Source organism: Cryptotermes secundus, unplaced genomic scaffold (assembly GCF_002891405.2).
Source record: "Cryptotermes secundus unplaced genomic scaffold, Csec_1.0 scaffold582, whole genome shotgun sequence".
NCBI lineage: Eukaryota > Metazoa > Arthropoda > Insecta > Blattodea > Kalotermitidae > Cryptotermes > Cryptotermes secundus.
The window spans coordinates 683,036-703,856 of NW_019724752.1; the positions used below are offsets into that span (position 1 = coordinate 683,036).

The 20,821-nt window shown below is 40.2% G+C and overlaps 1 protein-coding gene across 12 annotated transcripts in view; it reads right to left on the reverse strand.

Moving 5' to 3' along the window:
- LOC111862903 (serine/threonine-protein kinase MARK2) overlaps window positions 1-20,821 on the reverse strand; it is a 290,458-nt gene that overhangs the window by 50,818 nt on the left and 218,819 nt on the right. For 8 of the 12 annotated variants that reach the window (XM_023848731.2, XM_023848726.2, XM_023848722.2 and 5 more), the window contains 4 exons: window positions 18,385-18,497; window positions 14,943-15,156; window positions 11,054-11,254; window positions 6,032-6,197 (listed from right to left, as the gene is read on the reverse strand). In XM_023848731.2, the coding sequence (XP_023704499.1) occupies window positions 6,032-6,197; window positions 11,054-11,254; window positions 14,943-15,156; window positions 18,385-18,497 (694 nt within the window). The remainder of the gene's footprint in view (window positions 1-6,031; window positions 6,198-11,053; window positions 11,255-14,942; window positions 15,157-18,384; window positions 18,498-20,821) is intronic. The other 4 variants (XM_023848720.2, XM_023848725.2, XM_023848723.2 and 1 more) reach the window with 4 other exon arrangements.

Below are 20,821 nucleotides of genomic sequence, written 5' to 3' on the forward strand. Positions count from 1 at the left end.
CATCCCTTGACAGCAATCTTCAGTCACCACCATGAGAACATATAAAACTCACACAGTACAGGGTGATTCACTCAAGAGGAGCCAAATTCATAATTACAGGGTGGGGCGCAGAAACGTCCTTTCTGTGAAGACGCACTGTGAAGGGTGGCGAGGTCGCAGAAAAGTGGGGATAGGCTTGGCGAACGCAACAGTAGCAGAAGTTCCCATCTAATACCCCTCAGTAGGAAACATGAAGTGGATGAGTGAGGAGCGTGCGTTAGCTGTCAAAGCCTATTTTTCGAACAACCATTCCTACGTGGTGGTGCAGCGTGCGTTCCGTACTCATTTCGGAATTAACCTTTAACGGCCGAATGTTATAATTATTCGCATCAAGTAGCAAGCCGAGCTGGCTAGGGGCAAGCCACGTGCTTCCTTTGTGAGTGCTGGCAGTTTGACCTTGGGTTTGAAACCCAAACAAACTCATGAACTTTCATGTCAGACGTTTATTTGTTAGCTCAGAACAATGAAATCGTTTATCAGGGTACTGGTTTCGAAACTATTTACGTTTAGATATGACTGTTTATGACCTGGTGAGCCAATAGAGGTCAGCTTTGTTTTGAGAAGTTAGAGGAGGAAATATTCATAAGCACTTTCATAGCAGCGCTACCAGAGCTTTCAAGGAAGTGTGACGAATTCAGGGATTGGTTTGCAGTGTTGAATTCTCAGTTAGGACGTTAGTGGCGGATTTTCTATATTTTGTTAAAAGTTAGGAAGTCAGTGTCAGACTCCTATATTTCTTTTATATCATTTTTACTGTGTATCTCAGAAGTGGTATAAACCCACTGAGCCAGTGTTACTTTGTGCATAAAGACATCTTCGTCACTGTGACTTTCGGTATCAGTGGCGGACTGGCACTTTTCGACTGCTATTGCAATTACTTTGCATCACAATTTTGCGAGTATTCTTCCACCTACTAGACATGACTATTCTCAATGAATATCTGTTACACAAGTCATGTGATGGAAAAATGATGCACAAAAATTTCCGCGAAATTTTGGTGCATGATTTGATTCTTCAATCACATGAGGTGAATATCACGGTCAGTGGTGTTTCTCGGGGGAGGCCAAGTTCATCTGGGGCCCAACTGAGTCGACTGGAGGTGAAACATTCAAAACACTGGCCAGCTAAAGGGAAACAAAGACGTTTGTTCTATAAACAAGAAAAGCGGGAGCACGCTTTACCGCTGTAGAGTGTGATGTCACGCTGTGTGGACTGCTTCAAGAAATGGCACACACGTCAGAGTGTAAACTGTGAAGTGATGCAGTCCAAACCATGTACAGTCCAAACCAAATATTATTGTATATAGTGTCGTCATATTTACACAACCACCACAATTCAAGGTTGAAGAAAAACAACAGGTAAGTCCTTTGGAATTTCATAACGTATATAATAATGATTATATTTTGCACTTCATGACAAAATACTCAGAGTTGATTTTCATTTGTAAAACTTGCCCTTTCGTATATATGTGTAGAAAATTTTATTGTCTTTCAGGTTCTTTTTAGTTCATATTCCGATGTTGCATAGAACGGAAAATATGCATTTTTTTCTGAAAGTTTGCAATGTTAAAGACTTAGGGCCATTTAAATTCCGGCCGTAGGGAGCTGCCGGCAATTTAAAAGTCCGTACATTAAAGGTTAAGCCCAGAGGTCCGGTTCCCAACAGGAAATCGATTGTTTTGTGGGTAGAGAACTTTTGGACAACCGGGAGTGTGGTGAAACGATGCCAGAAAATGTGGAGGCAGTTTGACAGTCGATTTTGAGATCTTTTTCAAACCAGCTCTTGAAGAAATGCAGCTAGGAAATGTCTGGTTCCAGCAGGATGGTGCCATGGCCCACAGTCCAAGCTTCGATGACAGTTTTGAGGGCAAAGTTCCCCGGACGGCTCATCTCGCTTTGAGGTGACATCCCGTGGGCAGCGCACTCACCCGATCTAACGCCCTGTGATTTTTTATGGGGATACCTCAAGGCAGGGGTTTTTAAACAGCGCCCCACAAACCTGCTTCAGCTGAACAATTTTATTCGGCAGGAAGCAGCCCAAATTCCGGTGCACATGTTGGAATGTGCAGAGGGGAACTTCAGAGAACGGTTGCATCAGTGCATAGAGAACAGTGGCCAGCACCTTCAAGATATATTGTTTAAAACTACATGATTTAAAACTTTAGAGTATGTTCTTTCATTAGCTAAACATAAATTTTGTCCATCAGCAATAATTTTTCTTTTATTCACCTTCAAAAAGAGGAAGTTTCTGCACCCCACCCTGTATAAATCATGCAACAATTCACCGATCAAAATGAAACTTTGTGAGTACATACCTTGGTGCATGTGGAGACAACCGGTTACAGAAGGTACTGAAATTGGTTTCCCATAGCCTTCTGCAATGCCTTGTGCCACTGGCTGCAACATTTATGAACATGGACTATGGTGTCAGTATGTGTCTCCAGGCAGACAGGAACCAATTTTAACACCTTCTGTAAGACAATTACCTCCATGTCTACCAAGGTATGTAAAAAAAGGTTAAGGTATCGCTGTTAAAAGGTGTGGAGGCCCATGGGGTTGAGATGTCGAGACTCCCATATTTTCTAGCCAATCAGCTAACAGATGGCAGTGAGGGTGTCAGCCTTATGCACCAGACACCGTTTGCCCCAAAGATTTCTTGTACTCATTTCTGCTACAGGCTGAGTTGACCTCAGGACCAAGTCAGCTGGAAGAATTAGATCAGCTAAAAAATTCAAAGGCCTTACTGCGAATTGAACCCGCAACCTTCCAGCTTGTAGCACAGTGCAACAAACAACTATGTTACTGCGTTCCCCTAAGGTATGTACCTGGTAAATTACATTTTCATTCATAAATGATTAAACGATTTACAATTACTAATTCAGGGCCTTCTCCATGTGACTCAACCTGTGTAACTGCATAAAACAATGATATTTTCCCTTTGAAACCCAACAACATGACTGAACAGCTTCAAATATTAACTAGTGTTAAGGTTCTGATCACAGTCTTTTGGAATGTGACACCAAGCTCTTTGGTAGCTAAGTATCAACATTTCAGAGGTACCTTGTAGCTCCAACTTCTGTGTAGAAACCTATAGAACTAGGCAGCAAGCCACACATGCTTACTCTACTTGCCGTATGCTCAGCTTACTCATCAATCTTGAGAATGGAAGCCACAAGTTCCTCTGAAGTATCGATCAACTTCTACAAGACCATGACACATCACATCCCACAAGGTAATACCTTCATAGTCACTAGCATGCAACATTCATACCTCACATATTGGCACCAAAATTCTTACCTTAATTCATGGTTTCTCTAACTGGGGGGCCCAGTGGAAGATGAGTCCACAAAAATTATTTAAAATACAGTTATAACCACGGACAGTTCTGGCAAATTGTAGGATTTAATATACGTGCTTTCAGAAAATGTAGCTACAGGCAGCAAAATATCCCACAAATCTTTTGTAAATGTAGAACATTATATAGCTCACTGTGGGTGCAGAAATTACAAGCTATTTAGGCTCCTGTTGTCACTGCATAACTGACAGGAATCTCCAACAATATACAGAACTGCATTTTGATCCAATTTCATTGACTGTATTACTTTGGGGGCTCCAGTATCATGAGGTTTAAGCAAACCCCAGTTGTTTAATTCCAGTGGCTACTGAACACTGATATTTCTAAACATCCTGCAACACACACTGATTTTATTTTTTCACAAACATGGTGATAACTAAGATACTGTAAATTTGAAGGTGTGGCCGAAAATATCTTTTTATCGATCTAACTATCCGACTCTTAAAACACAAAAACTTGTAAACTACTTAATTCGCAACCCCTTGAAGACTTGTAAGTTCAATAACTATGCACATACAGTACAGATTACTGTTAGTAGGTTAGTGCTGGCTCATTCCCAGCTGTTAAGAACTAACTAAATCCAGGCAAATGAACACACTTCTGCTGCTCACACATTAATTTCAAGCTTAGTTTCATTACATGCAAATTAATGACTAAGGGATGCAAACCAATGCCTGAAGGCTGGGCACATTCACAGGCAAATGTTCCTGTCCATCAGAACAGAAGGCTATTGTGTACATTTTTATCAGTGTTTCATATGAAATGGGCTGTAGACAGCTTAAATGAAGCTCAAGAGTAAGAAATTTATAGTGCTTCGTCGGTACACTGAACAGAGAGAACCACTGATATTGATTGTAATTGGAATATTTTCCTCTGTTTCAGTAAGTTTAGAAGAAAAATGTTCAACTATCATTTTTACACAGAGAATTAAATATTACTAGGCATTCTGAAAAAAAAAATCACATCTTGAGATCTGTCTCCACTTGTCTGTGATGTGGTAATACTATATGAACCTTGGTCGGATTGTTTAAAAGTTCAATATGGAAGAATTTCACTAAAAGCTGTTGGGCAGTTCTGATTTTCAGCCATGCTGGTCCATAATACAGTCAAATTTACTCATGGATATATCATACATCATTATTCAAATTTCATTAACACTTTACAAGTATATTTACTAAACTGCAAATTCTGAGTTACTACATTAAGGGATAACCTTCCCCATCTTCATTCTGCAACCATCACTCCCAAAGGGATCTTTTTTTTTTTGCTAGTGGGGTGGGACTAAGTCCCTTGTACTGCAGCCACCTATGGCCTATTGTACCAGCCCCAGATGACAGGTGAGTGTGGAGCAATTGGTGGAATGAAGATTGGCAGGGGAAACTGAAGTACGTGGTTAAAACCTGCTCCAGCGCCACTTTGTTAACCACAAATCCCACTTGACCAGACTCAGGATCAAACCTGGGCCACCACAATGGGAAGCCAGCGACTAACCGCTTGAGCTACTGCATGGCCCTTAAACATGTTTACTTCAATTTGGAGTAAACTTTCCGACTCACGATTCTTAATACTTCAATACAAAAGTATCCATCAGACACAATGTGACTATTCTCTGGCAGATGTATTAAGCACATGGCCCATATCCAGAAGCATAAAACCCAGCAACCCACTGCATACAAAGCACCATACATATGGGAATGATATCATTCTTGAAAGGGTACATGGCTCCTCTCCTGTACCTTAAAAATCATACACTTGGCAAGTCAAAACTGAGGTAAGCACAACTCTGCTCTGAGCTCCGCATGTAGACTACACTATACTCCTACATTTCAGTGCCAGTGGAAGTGGAAAGGTGCATGAATAATAAAAAAAATAAAGGATAAATAAAGATATTTTTGTGTTTGCATATTATATTTAATTTAAATTAATAAATACAGCCCCATTACATCACAATGTTTCCTCAAACAGGTTTTAACCCTTAAAGGACAGATCAACACAGACACATTTTAATGTAATCATTCACGGTTTTCACACTATTGCTTCCCTACCTTAAATTTATGTTTACCAATGGTTCTGGACCAGTGTTGCAATGATTACCTGTAACCATACCCCACTTACATTAATTGGGCGGGGGGGGACAATGATGTGAAAACCCGAGCAAATGCTCTAAAGTACTGGCCAAAAGTGTATCCCTGATTATGACCCTTTAAGGGTAGAAAAACTGTTGGGTCATTGAGAAAATAGCACTGTGACTGGTTAAGTATTCAATAAACACAGTACAATCCAAAATACTTCACTGTAATTCGGAAATACACGCACAGAACCTGGTTTAAATATCTTAAAATCCGCAAGACTTAAGGAAAAAAAGTGAACTGATCACATGACGTGCGTTACATTTCTCTCTCTGACTCCCATTCAAAACATCTTTCATTCTTACACATATTTGGCAAGTTCAGCACTCTGCATGGTTCTGGATGCACCCAAAAAGGCACACACATATCCCCCAAACAAGATAATCTGTGCACATAGCTCACCTCAAATTCATTAATTATCTCCATGTACCTTTCAATGTGATATCATTGTCAATTTCAGTACAGCTGTACATCACCGACAGTAACGTTTGACTAAGATTGTGTCTTACCTGGGGGCATCGCCTGCTGCATTAGTCTTCTCGTTGGAGGCTGCCTTAGCGTCATAACTGATTGTACTCCTTCTGCCCACTGACACACCTGGTGTCAATGTTCTGTTGCCCGTCATTGTATTGGACTTGGTGACACCTCTAGGTTTACCAGGACTGCTTACCGATGCTGCAAATACAAAAGGGAGGAGTCACTCAGCTCCTAAATTAACTCACAAGTATATGACTTGACCAGAAGTCAAGGTCGAGTGAATAGCACTCCATATTCAGATAATAAATATGAATTCTGGACTGGAGACTTGCTACTGTGACTGTGGCTTGAGATTTTCCTCAGTCCCACCAGCAAATACTGGGTTAGTACCATAACACATTCACTGCCAATCATGTTGCCTTGTGGATTTGCTGTGTTCATCTTATCAAGTGACGGGATGCTGTGACTGTGTACGTAAAAGTCACTTTCCACAACAAAGTTCCCTCAAACACAGAGAAAGGTTAAGCGTAACCTGTCGAACTGTGAAACAGAATGGTAGCTACCTATTGTTTCTTGCTTGTTCTATATTGTGTCGCTTTAAATGTAGTAAATCAAAATGATTTTTTTTTCACATAAAAATGGCTGGTGCAACATAGTGNGGGGGGGGGGTGCCAGAGAATGTGTCCCATTATGCCATGACAGCTTCCTTCCCTTCCACATCCTTTACAATTCATTATTCATTTCCTATCATTCATTGCTACATAATCTAAGCTGCTGAAAGCATCACTAAATAATCCAATATTCCAAATTACTCTTGTTTCAGTGAATCCTTGTGCAAATCACTGTAAAATGGAGATTACCAAGACTTGCTTCTTTTCCATACCTCTGCTACCTTACACATGGAGAAGACAGTGTAACTGCTTTACTCTGCAAAAAGATCCAACTCCAAGGCCGTATGGAAAGCTACAGCATTTGGGAAACACTTATCTTGAGACGAAAACCTTGAAAGGGGAGACACAATCTAGAACTAGATGCAGGCAGGTTGTGTGGATGTGGACTGAATTTAACACATTGAGGACCGGTCACATGATATCATGCTTTTGGCTTTTAAAGGTGGCAGACCGGTCACATGATATCATGATTTTAGGACACATTAGGTTGTAACACACTATACCTTGCTCTGGCGCCAACCAGGTTGCACATAGATGTGTAATAAAACTTTGGAACGTTTGTTTACTTGTCAGTAACTTGACCTCACTGTTTTCTTAACACACTATAAAGGAAAATGCTTTGCTGCTCTTCGAGCTCTATGTATCAGCCAGTAGTTAGTGGTGGGGTATGGACAAGGACAAATTCTTATCCGATGACCCAGATGACCTGCCTTGTGAGACGCATAGTCATGGTGATTCAGAGCGCGGCAGTGACGGGGGAGAACAAAGAATTGTGACCACAGACACTAAAAGTGACAGTAGCTCTGACGATAATGTGTATTATATCATTGCGGGGACAGTAAAAAATCTAAAAAAAAAAAATCACAAAAATCTAAACCGATTTGAAATTGAAATACAAAGCATTTCTGATGAATGCGGCAAAGGCCTGGGCTACAGACCAGATGGTGGCGGCAGAACCAGTCAGACAGAGACTTAGTGTAACCAGGCCCATCAACTCCTACCCCACGCAGGCCTCGTTTGGACACCCCAGGGTGACTCTCGGGTGATATGCGGAAACATACCCTCGTGAAAATTGTGAAGAGTGAACATTCCAAGGGGAAGCATCCTTCTAGGCAGTGCTGTGTTTGCACATTCACAAAAAAAGGAGTATGTCTACATTTGCAAGTTATGTGTAATGCCACTTCACAAAGGCAAATGTTTCCAGAAATATCACACCCTGAAGCACTTCTAGGAGCATTGGTAAGTGTTCTCCAAAAATTTTAGTTCATAAAATTAATTAGGAGATTTTATATTAAGTTTTAAAGTGAACAGTGCACAAGTTAGGATAGTAGTTTAATAATGGTGGCCCCAGGGTGATTTAAATATTTAGTCTCTTAGTCCAGAAGTGAACTATTTTTGCTGTATTTATACAATTTAAGATGAGTGGAAAGGATTCGCTTACAAAATCACCCATGGCATCCTCTGAAATTTATTACAGTCACTCAAGCCTAACGATGGCAATAATGGAAAGTTTCCCAGACTGAATTTCAACAGAATCTGTATGATATAGGGAAATTTCCATTTCTGGCCTCATGCAAACTACACTTTGTTAAAATGAATACAGACAAAAATTGGAACTACAAGACAAGAACTGGCGGAAGTCTCCTGTAAAAACATGTCTGCATGTTTAGGTGCTGATGTTAGGTCAGACAGGCATACATGACCTCCACGTAATATGTTCTTTTGCTGCTTTATACAGAACACCTCCAAACTAAGATATACAGATGGGGCAATAACTTCTGCCACATGAACCTTCTCTGAGTCTTTCAGCAAAGATTACAACACTGTGCTACAGAGAGTTATCACTTCAAGCATCTACCATAAAATACTGTAGATTAAACCCAACAATAAATGGTGATACAAAAGTAAAGAAGCCCGAGTTTTAGGATTTTTGTTTTGTGATCCTGAATGGCCTTGTGTAATACAGTGTGTCACTGAATTAGTCTCCCTCTTCTGTCATACAAGCTATAAAAATGTACAGTGCCATTTACAAAATCCAACACGACGTTGCTAACTCCACAGCGCCTCCACGTACAAAATATGTCTTTTATCTCATGCATTTTTGATATGATGCCAGTTCTGTTAGAAATGTTCATTGGTAACATCACAACTGTCAAAGCTATTACCCCACCTTGCATAAATTCTAGTATCAGTGTTGTCAAAAATTCATTACAATTGGAAAACAATTTTGTAAAGGGCTGCTGTAGTTATACAAACTAAACTGATAAAGGCTGTGTAGGATGTTCTTCTGAAACATTGGTACCCACTTAAACCATTAAGCTAGAGGCTGTATGATCCCTGAAACACTGGAGTCAATTTCAACCCTGAAGATGGAGGCAGTATGTTCCTCCAAAACACAGATCAGTATTGACACTGAGATTATTCAATTGGGATCAATGAAAATAAAAGTCAACAAGTAAGATCAAACGGAGCTTCTGCTGCAGGTACACGTAACTTTAGGGAAGAATCTGAAGCAATGTTGTGGAGCTTAACCTTTATCGGACGGGCCATTTAATTTCCGGTAGGGGCAGCTGGATGGAGTTTATTTAAATGCCCGCCCTTCTAGAGCAATGAAATTGTAAGCATGTTTCTAAAAATGGTGTGATTTCTACATTTTTTATGATAAACGAACAAAATGAATGCTCCTTTAATGTAGAAAGAATATAGAATCAGATATTCTAATTTACAGATTTTAATATCTGTAAAAATTTTTTACACTGATTCCCAAAAAAAAAATTCCCAAAATTCATACATTTTCTACACCATGCGTTCTAGCAGTGTAATACATTTTCTGAACCATGCGTTTTAGCAGTGTAAGTCCTTGTGGTGACTTCACATTCAATGGTGTCTCTTGTTGAAGCTTATTTATCGTATGGGACATGNGAGATACAGGGCGCCCATATTATAAGGTAAGGTTATAAAACCACCATTTAAGATCATTTTAGTGAAAGTTTCATGTTCCTATCTCATAGAATTTAAGAACAATGATGAATAAATAATTTTCGAGCAAAATTTAAATGGCCGGCTGAATATATTACCGCAGGAGCCGCGGCCGCGGAATTTAAATGACCACGTCAAAGGGTTAACCAATTCTGAGAGTGGTGAAGAAAGTTGGAGTTCTGATGCTGAAATTGAAAAACAGCTGTTCGGTGACACAGATTCGGACTGCTATTCAACTGATTCTGAGAGTGGCAAGGAAAGGTGGAGTTCTGATTCCGCGAACGAAGGGTCATCACCTTCGTCGGCAACTTGGGGACCGCCAGACCAGTGTGGCTGGAGAGGTGTGAATAATTATTCCAGTGTAGCTGCGGGGATAAATATCACTGCAGCTCGACATCACTGGGCTGCTTCCTCTAAATCGCAACTGAGATGTCGTGTGTGCTCTTCGCGTGGGAAGCAGTCTAGCGTTCGTACGAAGTGCGTGTGCTGCGATGTCGGACTCTGCATTTCGGAATGTTTTCGGCAGTACCATACGAAGGCCACATTACCACAGATGACGCAGGAGGGAAGGCTGTTTCCTCATGAAGATGGTGAACATATATCACGTAAGTAGAGCAAAAATTTAATTTTAAAAAAATCTTTACACGCGTGCAATGCGCGAAATCATATGAGGTCGTTCGGCCATATGACGTCGGTAGATTACATTAGATCACGCAGGAGGGAAGGCTGTCACCTTATAAAGGTTGTGACCAAAAATCATGTAAATAGAACAACAATTTATGTTTTAAATTTAATTTTAAGAAAATCTTTACACGCGTGGAATGCGCGACATCATATGATGTCGTTCGGCAATTTGTCCTTACTTTTAACGTCATATGACGTCGCTAGATTACATTAGATCATGCAGGAAGGAAGGCTGTCTCCTTATAAAGGTGGTGACCAAAAATCATGTAAATAGAAAAACAATTTATATTTTTAATTTAATTTTAAAAAAACCTTACACGCGTGGAATCCGCGACATCATCTATCCTAACTTTTAACGACATCATATGATGACGTTCGTCCGATAAAGGTTAAAGATGCTCAAAAGAAGACACAGTACATGACACAATTACATGCAAACACCAAAGAGTTGAAGATGGTAACACAATAAAACACATCCTAACAATTCAATCAAAGGCAGGCATGAAATAAACCCCTACTGAAGTTTTCTTCTGAGACCAAGTGATCTGAACATTGAAATTATGAGAATATAAAATTGATGTCATTTAATATTAAGGTTTAACACTTGGGATAACTTAAATTATCTACCAAATAAGAGAAAACAATCAAGGTACATTAAATGGGGGTTCCACTACAAATCTGTTATAAATGAAGTACAAAAATTGTCTTTTAAATTCTTACAAGGGTCATTTGATGACATACATGGTTCAATCCCTGGGAGTGGCGTGTTCTTAACTGTTGCAGGTCTGACTGCAGCACTCGCAGAGTTGATGCGTGCTGTATTTTCCTTTATAGTGGCAGAGTCCACTGTGTTTTGACGCTTGAAGTTACTGGCAGGAGTGTGATTGTGGTTTGCAGCATTTGGAGGAGCAGTTGTCCCACCTACATGCACAATATTGAAAACTTTCAAGATAACAAATTCCAATCACATTTCAAAACTAATCACACTATACTGTTTACTATATTCACACTAAGATTCCGCCTTTATGGTTGACAGACTGTTTGTACAGGCCGCCTGGAATACTCAATCCGTGTCTTTCCTACACTTTGTTCTGCAGCTGTCTGCCATACCTTGAAACATTACAGAAAGCAAGTGCTGTCCACTCAGTGAGATCTGATATGACAAATTTGGGTTCTCCGCCATATCTTGAAACATTACAGAAAGCAAGTGCTGTCCACTCAGTGAGATCTGATATGACAAATTTGGTTTGTATCATACACCAAAAATAAAATCTACAGGATGATTCACTCAGAGAAGACCCTAAATTAATAGTTATAAATCACATAATCATTTAACAATGTAAATGAAACTTGGCCAGTATATACCTTGGTTGATGTAAAGGGAGTTGTTACAGATGACAGTGAAACCTGATGACAATGGCCAACAAAACACACTATGTTCATATATGCTGCAACCAGCATGGCAGGAGAGACTGCAGAAAACGGCATGAATGGGCACATGGACACCCCAAAAGCATTGCAAAGTACATGATGTTGGCAAGTTTTGTTTCCATTACTAAATGACCATGTGATTTATAATTAATTTCATTGACTCCTGTATCAGCTTCCTAATGATGAACCAATAATCTACATCGCTATCAAATGATGACACAATCTCAAAGTTGTCTCAGATACAGTGCATCACCTTCTTTGCAAATATAATCAATTATATGAATCGTGAGACCTCTTTATATTACAAGCTACAAATAACTTATAACAGGGAAATGCTAAAGTAATGCAGTTAAAAACTGCAGTCAATGCGAGTTCAAATTTCTTTCAGCAATTTCCTTCAAAACAAAATTTGTATATAATGCACTGATTACATCCAACAATTGAGATGTTTAAAACAAAAAATCTTTACTGTTTGCTATGGGTTGATTTTCAAATAAAAGACCAATGTTTCTCCTACTGTCATTATGATTAAAGGTGCAAAACTGTTCTAATATCGGGTTAGTAACAAACAGTGAATTTGCAGAGGCATTACTAGAGGGGAAAGGGTTCATTACAAAACATTCTAACAAGTTACCCACACAAAACTGAACACAAGTCATATCAAAAGAACTGTAAGCAAATGAACATCAATCTTAACTACCAGAAAGGCTCAAATAGGCAACAAACATAATGATTTATGTTGAATCTGAGGGTCTCACAGCAGTGACTGAAGAGTATTGTCTTCTGGGGTGTGAAGTGCAGTTCTGTAGGTCACTGACATATCAGAAAAACATACTGCCTCCATCCTCAGGGTTGAAGAGTAAATCAAGCATGCAACCAATGACAGGCAAGCAGCAAGCAGAAATCCTGCTGTGTTTGCTTGGCTCACTCTTCTGTCCTGAAGACGGAGGCAGCATTTTTCTCTCAAATGCTGGTGAATTTCGAATGGACTTCACACTGTTACACCCCAGAAAAACAGTATTATTTTTTACGATTTACGACTGCCATATCTTTCGTATATTGTCAGTATGAAGACTGTCTACTGTGTGGTGTTTGATAAAGTGCAAGGGATGTGGAAGTGGTCATGCTCTATTGGACATATTACTGCAGCATTTTCCTGGATGAGTCAAGGAAAGAACATGAAAACCCTCAGTCAGGTTTATGGGTGGCCCAGCCAAGATTTGAATCAAGTATCTCCCAATTACAAGTCCAGAAACTTACCACAGGTCAACCTGCTGGGTGTCTGCCTTACCAATATCATTAGTATTAGCAAACTCATTCTCAGCTACTTATAAAACAAACATGTACTGGTGAGGCTGAAATATGATTAAGACTGACAAATCACACCAACTTCAAATAGGTCTCTCTCCATTTTCATACAGTCCAAATGCTTGTTTTCTTACCTAATCAAGCTTATTTGTCAAAAAGAATAAATATTTGTAGCATTAAATACATATGACATACAGGCAGCTGGTTCCTATAAAACGTTGATACCTAAGTTATCACATCTGGGAAACAATGCACTCCTAACACACTGTACATGACTGTGATAGTTTTTCTATTCACATGAAACTTCTGCTCTTTCTCTGAGGAATGAGAGAATATTTACACCAACTGCAGTTGCAGTTTGACCGTAGTGTAATGGTGCTCCGTTCAAATCTCAGCTGGGACACTGCCTATCCTAACAGCTTTCATGGTTATCCTCAGCCTCCCTTAGGGAAATGATGGGACAGTAACTGGATTAGGCCAAATCCCTTCCATTTCATTCATCTTCGATCACCTACTATTCAACATGACACACACTAGGTACTAACAGGGTCATCAAACAGCCCATAGAAAACAAAACGTGGACATTGTGTAACCGTACAAATTAATGGGATAAACAAACAAGTGCGGCCATCCCACTTCCTTCAGCGCCCGGCCGGCAAATAGGCTGCACCTTCATTTGTGGAATGAAAGTATGAAATAGTAAGTGAAAACTATATGCTCATATACAGCGCTCTTCATTATTTAATTTTCAGTCATTTAATGTAAGTGCTTGTATCTAACCTTGTCATGAATAATTTGGCAAAGCTGTTCAACTGGTACTTCATGAGCAAACCAGCCATAACTTTGAAATCTATGAGAATATGCACCTTCCTTGAAACACTACCCTCCTCTTCTCCTTACCTAGTAGGTACAGGTATAAAAATGCAACTTTTGTGTTTCCAACTGTGGCCCAAACGAAGAGCGGTCAAAGGATATTACAAACTTAACTCCATGATCCTGCCAAAATGCATGGCAGCTGTTAAGGCAACAGGCAAGTACTGCTGCGTTTTTGGATGTGATTCAAAGGCTCATACCCCACCTTCTTTTCAGTTACATGAGAAAATTTTATTTTCTTCAACTCTGTGTTATACTTTCTTCAAAGTTTTCTCTTCACCAATAAATGCTGTGTCTATAAGCGATGCTTAAAAAATACATCTACAGATGATATGCAAACCTATACTTCCAATCTCAGCAGAATTTGAAGTGCTACCAGAAGAAAACATCAAGCTTTCATACATAACACTTCTATCTTTCACAACCCAAAGCTTCAAATTCTGGGTTTCTCACTCATGATATCACAAAGTCTTGCAGGCAAATACTGAAGTTTTGTGCCAACATCAGTATCCGCCTAGAACACAATATATCACAACTCAGGAAACTAAATCGGAACTACCACCACCATTAAAATCTTAAAAAGCGTACAAAAGTTTCAATGTTCATTAATGTGACACCACACAGTCTGGTAAATGGATGACAATGTTCTGGAGGAGCCTGCTGCCTCCAACTTCAGGCAAGATAAGTGTCCATTATGGTAATACTTATAAATGACACTTCAACTGCCACAAATATTTAGGAAATTATTAACTATCCTGGTCAGAAGTGGCACATTTCCAAATCTGATTTAAAACCATTACTAAACTCAAATAATTTGAGCCCATTACTAAATTCAACTTTACTTAAAACTGGATGATTGTATGTTAACACCTTTAGAAGTTTCTAACATGCAGCTTAAAATAAATATACAAACTACATGTAAGCATAACTATAAAAGCATCAGGCAAAGGGCGTGGGGTGACGGAACATTCCATAAACATATGAAAGGACAGCCCACCCCCTGTAGCCGTGCCCTGCTGTTGCTGTTGCGACTCACGCAAAGTCTCACCCCCGGACGAAGCTCGCCGACTTGGCTTGGCATTTGTGGCTGAAATGGAGCGATGGACACCCCTGTGGCTGTGTGACGGCGACTGAGCATTGCCCTGTGCCACTGCAGGTGGGATGTTGCGGAGCGATAATGAACTGCCAGATCTAGATCCATCGCTTTCAGGCTAGAAGAAAAAAAAACACGTTAGCAAGAGAAACTATCATGCAGGAACTTCATCAGTGAATGACATATCCATGTCAGTGGTACATAATTTCCCACAGGAGTATGGTATATATCTGTACTTATCTATCATACAAGTGCATGAATTTCATAAGATTACATTCTTACAACTTTGTTAAACTGCTGACATGAAAGAAAAAGGCAATAACTAGGAACTTTGTTAGACTGCTGACATGAAAGAAAAAGGCAATAACTAGGAAAATGAAAAATGGTATGGAGAGAGAAAATGGAAGCTAAAACTACAAAGGTCTACACCAAAAAGTCACCTGTAAAGTAAATTCAGCTTTACTCTGTCTAAAACACCTTTGAGATTGCATCATCACCAGGAAGCGATGAGCATCATGTCATTAGCAGAAAGTCACTGACTCAATTTCTGACATGCCACAGGAATACAAATTATCATACTGGAGTTATCACTGAACACAATGAGAGCTCTTGTGCCACAAGGCTCCCTACTGCAGTTATGTTGAACCTCCAAAGATGTGTTCAGACACACAATACTATGAAACCACTACAAAATCCAACCAACAATCAGAATACTGAGCCTGTTCCATATTGTTCACATTTTACTATTAATTTCCTTACGCCTTCTTTTCTACTTTTCTGCAAGCAACTCTGCTCATGGCTTACCTCCCAGCCTTGCTATATTTAGCAGTATGTAGTACTTCACAGTTAATGTATCTATAAAGATTTGCACTTCTTTCTAACAGAAGAAAGAATTACAGTTGCAAGTGCATTCTGAATGGGGAAACATTTTGTCTTAGTGTGTTGCATTTTTACCTGTGATTCACTGTATATGGCAATTTGGACAGTACCAGTACCAGTAAACACAAACCGTCAAATATGGCAGCAAAAATGATATTACCACCTTCCAAGTTGCCTATCTACATGATGTTCCTGCAAATTTCTTGTTCACACTCGCAACACTCAAGGTTCATTTGATTAACTTCAAAATACCACCAAGTATTAAAAATATAGAGCAGTCTCTGAGAAACTAAAATTCGCTCAACTACTCAAGAATTTCCCTAACAGTTCATTAAAATGTTCCTGACACCCACCACTGATCTCTATTCTGAGCTAATCCATAACACTCCTTTAAGATCCATTATTATGTTATCCTACATGTCTAGGTCATTCTAAGCATTATCGCCAATTTGGGTTTCGTAATCATAATTCTACATGCAATACTCACCTCTACCACACATCCTTTCTGATCTAATCATCCTAATAATGTGTTCAAATTATGATGCTACTCAGTAAACAATTTTTGTCCCACCTCCTGTTTCTTCCTCCCTCTTGGGCCCAGCACCGTCCTCAACCATCCCGAATCTGCATTTTCCCTTAACGTATGAGACCAAGTTTCAAACCCATACAAGATGACACATAAAGTTTCTACCTACTCACCCACCCACCTTCTTGGGGGTAAAGGGCAACCAGCACATAGGGCTGACAACCTTACCGCCATCTATGAGCCGATTGACTAGATAATGTGGGAACCTCAACGTCTCACAACCCTATGGGCCTTCACGGCCTGGTACAGGGATAGCTTTACATTTCTTTACTTTATGGATTATGAACAGCACACAGCATTCTGGGCTTACTGGCAAAAGCCAGACTTTTGGAGGAACATACTATCTCCATCTTCAGGGTCAAAGGGTAAGCTGAGCAAGAAACCAGCAGATGCACCAGATTTCTCCGAACTACACAGTGTCACAACCCAGAAGACCTCTGTTTCAAACATTTTCATCTTTCATGTCTGAACAGAAGATAAAAGACCATGCACTAGTGACAATTATATCCTGATTCCTCAGGACAAAGTTCCTTTACACATGCCACAAAAAGTAAGAGCTGCCAAAAGGGACTGTGGCTTTCAGAAACTAAACTAAGCACACTACAGTCCAGATTTGAAGCCCCCGTGATTACTTCACGTTCCAAAACCTAACATCAGTTTTCATGTGAAAATGAACTTAAGCTCCTGCTACACAGCTGCTTAGGGAATAAAGCAAAAAGTTTATATTTTTCACGGATTTCTTCTCTGTCCATGACATGGACAAAGTGTCTTAATCCCAAGAGAGACTAAGAAATAGCAAAAAAAAAGATTTGTTCCACCTCAAATACTTCATGGCTAGGTAGATTATATATGGTAGTTTAGATGGAGAACATCGAGAATAAATAATTACAAATCTCACAACAATTCACCTACAAAAACAAAACATGGCAAGCACATACCTTTGGTGCATGTGCAAAAAAGCTGGTTAGAGAAATATCTGAGACATTTCCCTGTGCCTGGAGAGGGAGGAAACATGAACACTCCATAATACTGTATTTAAGCATCCTGTTGCATTAATATCATTTGAACACATATATCACTATCTAGTCACCCCTCTTCCTGACTATACATGTTTCGGCCTTATATGGCCATCATCAGGGGTCCTCCGTCTTGCTAAAATTGTTACACTGTATATCAAAATTACATATCTTGAATGTGATATTACTAACTACAATAAATCAACCTTAATTGAAACTAATTAAAATTAATTAACATCCCAATGTTTTTCTTCTGTTTGTTTAAATGATATTGGCTTGAGTGTCTCACATATACTCAGGTAAACATCTTTGAAACGAATGAATGACAAGGAAAACATTGGGATGTTACCAAATTTTAATTAATGTTGATTTATTTTAGTTAGAAAATATCATGTTCACATGCGATACATATTTTTGACATACAGTGCAACAATTTTAGCAAGATAGAAGACACCTGATGATGGCCGTATCTGGCCGAAAGATGCAGCAAGGAAGAAGGGTGACCAGATAATAAGTTGCATTTCAGATGGAAATGTGTGCAAATGACACTCCATGTTTACATTTGTTGTATTTAGCATGGCAGCAAGGAATCACAGACTGAAGGAAATGATGCAAACTGGGCACGGAGGAAACAAATCAGTCTTGCTAGGTTTTGCCTTCATCTGAAAATTATTGTGTTATTTATAATTAACTTGACGCCTCCTATAAGTGGATCACTAGTACAGTCAGTTCCATTTGTAAGGTGGGTTTCCAAAGTTATGAATATTAACTGATGAAGTTAACGACAGTTGCCATGACTCATTTTCTGCTTAACAGAGAACAAAATGTGAAAAGACGTATATACACTTCCGTAACCTATACTTACATCCGATGACTTCCGCCCCAGCAGGAGGTAGGTGGCGAACACATCATCGTACTTGGCATTCGCCAAACTCTCTTCGATTTCACTCCTGTTGTAACCCATGCCGACTAAGGCTTCTGGAAGAAATGACAAGTGATGGCATAACTAGTGTGAGAACACAACACCAAGCCACAAACATGCTAAACCAGGACTCAGGAAACAACTACGCAAGCACATCCAAAACAAATTATAGCATGGAAGCAAGAACAGGCTGGGAAACTAAAGTGGTAAACAGGGCAAGTCTTCATTACATACTTTAAATATAAGCATTATGTCCTACACTTCCAGGCTAGCAGAAATGGTCAGTCACACAGCTGCTTCAATGGTGAGATAAGGCAGTAGGAAGCAAAATGAAATAAAAGTAGACAAATAACGTTGTTGTGGATACAGAGTTTATCAGATGTGAACAGAATGGCTGGCCAGTTATTAAGTTTGCAAGACTTGGCGAAAATGTCCATCGTCACAGTCGATTCATAACTGAGCAATGCTGCTCAAAAAATGTCATACATGTTGCATACCGCTGTTCCAGCCAATTCAGTGGCACTCTGCACGTTACAGCAATCTGCATGAACAATGCTCTTCAGGCAGCACGACTTTCAACGGGTGACTGTGGAGGTCACACAATTCAACTCATATGTTTTGCCCTATCCTTCAACCTGGACAGTGGACAACATCCCAAGAAGAGTAGGCAGGAATCCCACCATGCAATGCTCACACTGTCTTCTGTGGTGCCAATGGTATATCATCCAGTCACTGCAGTAACTGTTCACACAGACACTGTAAGCAAGAGACTACTACTGATAGCTGAAGTGGTACCTCATAAGGACCTAGGATGAGCCTGTTCGCCAATGACGCCCATCAAAATATTTACAAGCTGCTGCTGGAACTGTTGCTTACTGAAAGGAACGCGCACTTTCATCAGTCCATGTGCACTGGTTCTGTGAACTCAGAATTCCATTCTGTGTCAAGCAGGCTTCATCCATGACCAACACTAGATAGCGAAAGGTTGGAGACGGGGTATTCCAAATGCAAAATGCTTTTTGATTCTCATAATCCAGTGACAGTCGTACTGCTCGTATATGCTGAATGTTGAATGCACACAACAGCTGAACATGCAGCACCCTCACCATTATATATAATGGGAAATGTGTAACAAAAGTCCAGCCACCTGGTACTACTAGCACGAGCTTCATCATCCACATCAGTGCAATTGCCACTTTGTTACCTACTTGTGTTTGTAATACTGGGCTTCATGTGACCTGTTCATCACAAATGATATTCTAGACGATGAACGTCCTGCAATTTACAGGCCACCACTGTGGATAATTTTCAGTCTACATACATGCAGTGCTTACACTGTTTCCCTCTACTTCTCTGCATAGTAATATCATATCTGTCAATTGACAATATTTTCTTTTGCTGCCTCATTGTTGCCATATGAGGTCTGACAATAAAGCTCACAAACTTGCCATCATGTGTTTCCGGTGGCAGCAGTGGACTGAAACCTCAGTATGTTTTGATGATGGCACATCAGCGTCAGCCAAGTTTACTATTTGGAAGTATTGAAAAGCCTGCATAAAAAAGTTTATGACAGAAATGACCTGAACTTCTTGCCAACAACTTGCATCACGATAATGCACCTGCTTATTCAGCACTGTCTGTGAGTGAGTCTGTAGCTAGTAAACAAATAACTGTGCCGAAACACCCTCCCTATTCACTGGATCTGGCCCCCAATGACTTTTTTTTTCTGTTCTTGAAGATAAAGGAAATATTGAAAGGAAGGAATTTTCGTAACATCGATGACATCAGGAGTAATATGAGGGCAGCTCTGAAGGCCATTCCACAAAACCAGTTCCAAAATTGCTTTGAAGGGTGGACCAGGCACTGGCATCGGTGCATAGCTTCCCAAGGGGAGTGCTTTGAAGAGTGGACTAGGCGCTGGCATCCTTGCATAGCTTCCCAAGGGGAGTGCTTTGAAGAGTGGACTAGGCGCTGGCATCCTTGCATAGCTTCCCAAGGGGAGTACTTTGAAGAGTGGACTAGGCGCTGGCATCCTTGCATAGCTTCCCAAGGGGAGTACTTTGAAGAGTGGACTAGGCGCTGGCATCCTTGCATAGCTTCCCAAGGGGAGTACTTTGAAGAGTGGACTAGGCGCTGGCATCCTTGCATAGCTTCCCAAGGGGAGTACTTTGAAGAGTGGACTAGGCGCTGGCATCCTTGCATAGCTTCCCAAGGGGAGTACTTTGAAGAGTGGACTAGGCGCTGGCATCCTTGCATAGCTTCCCAAGGGGAGTACTTTGAAGAGTGGACTAGGCGCTGGCATCCTTGCATAGCTTCCCAAGGGGAGTACTTTGAAGAGTGGACTAGGCGCTGGCATCCTTGCATAGCTTCCCAAGGGGAG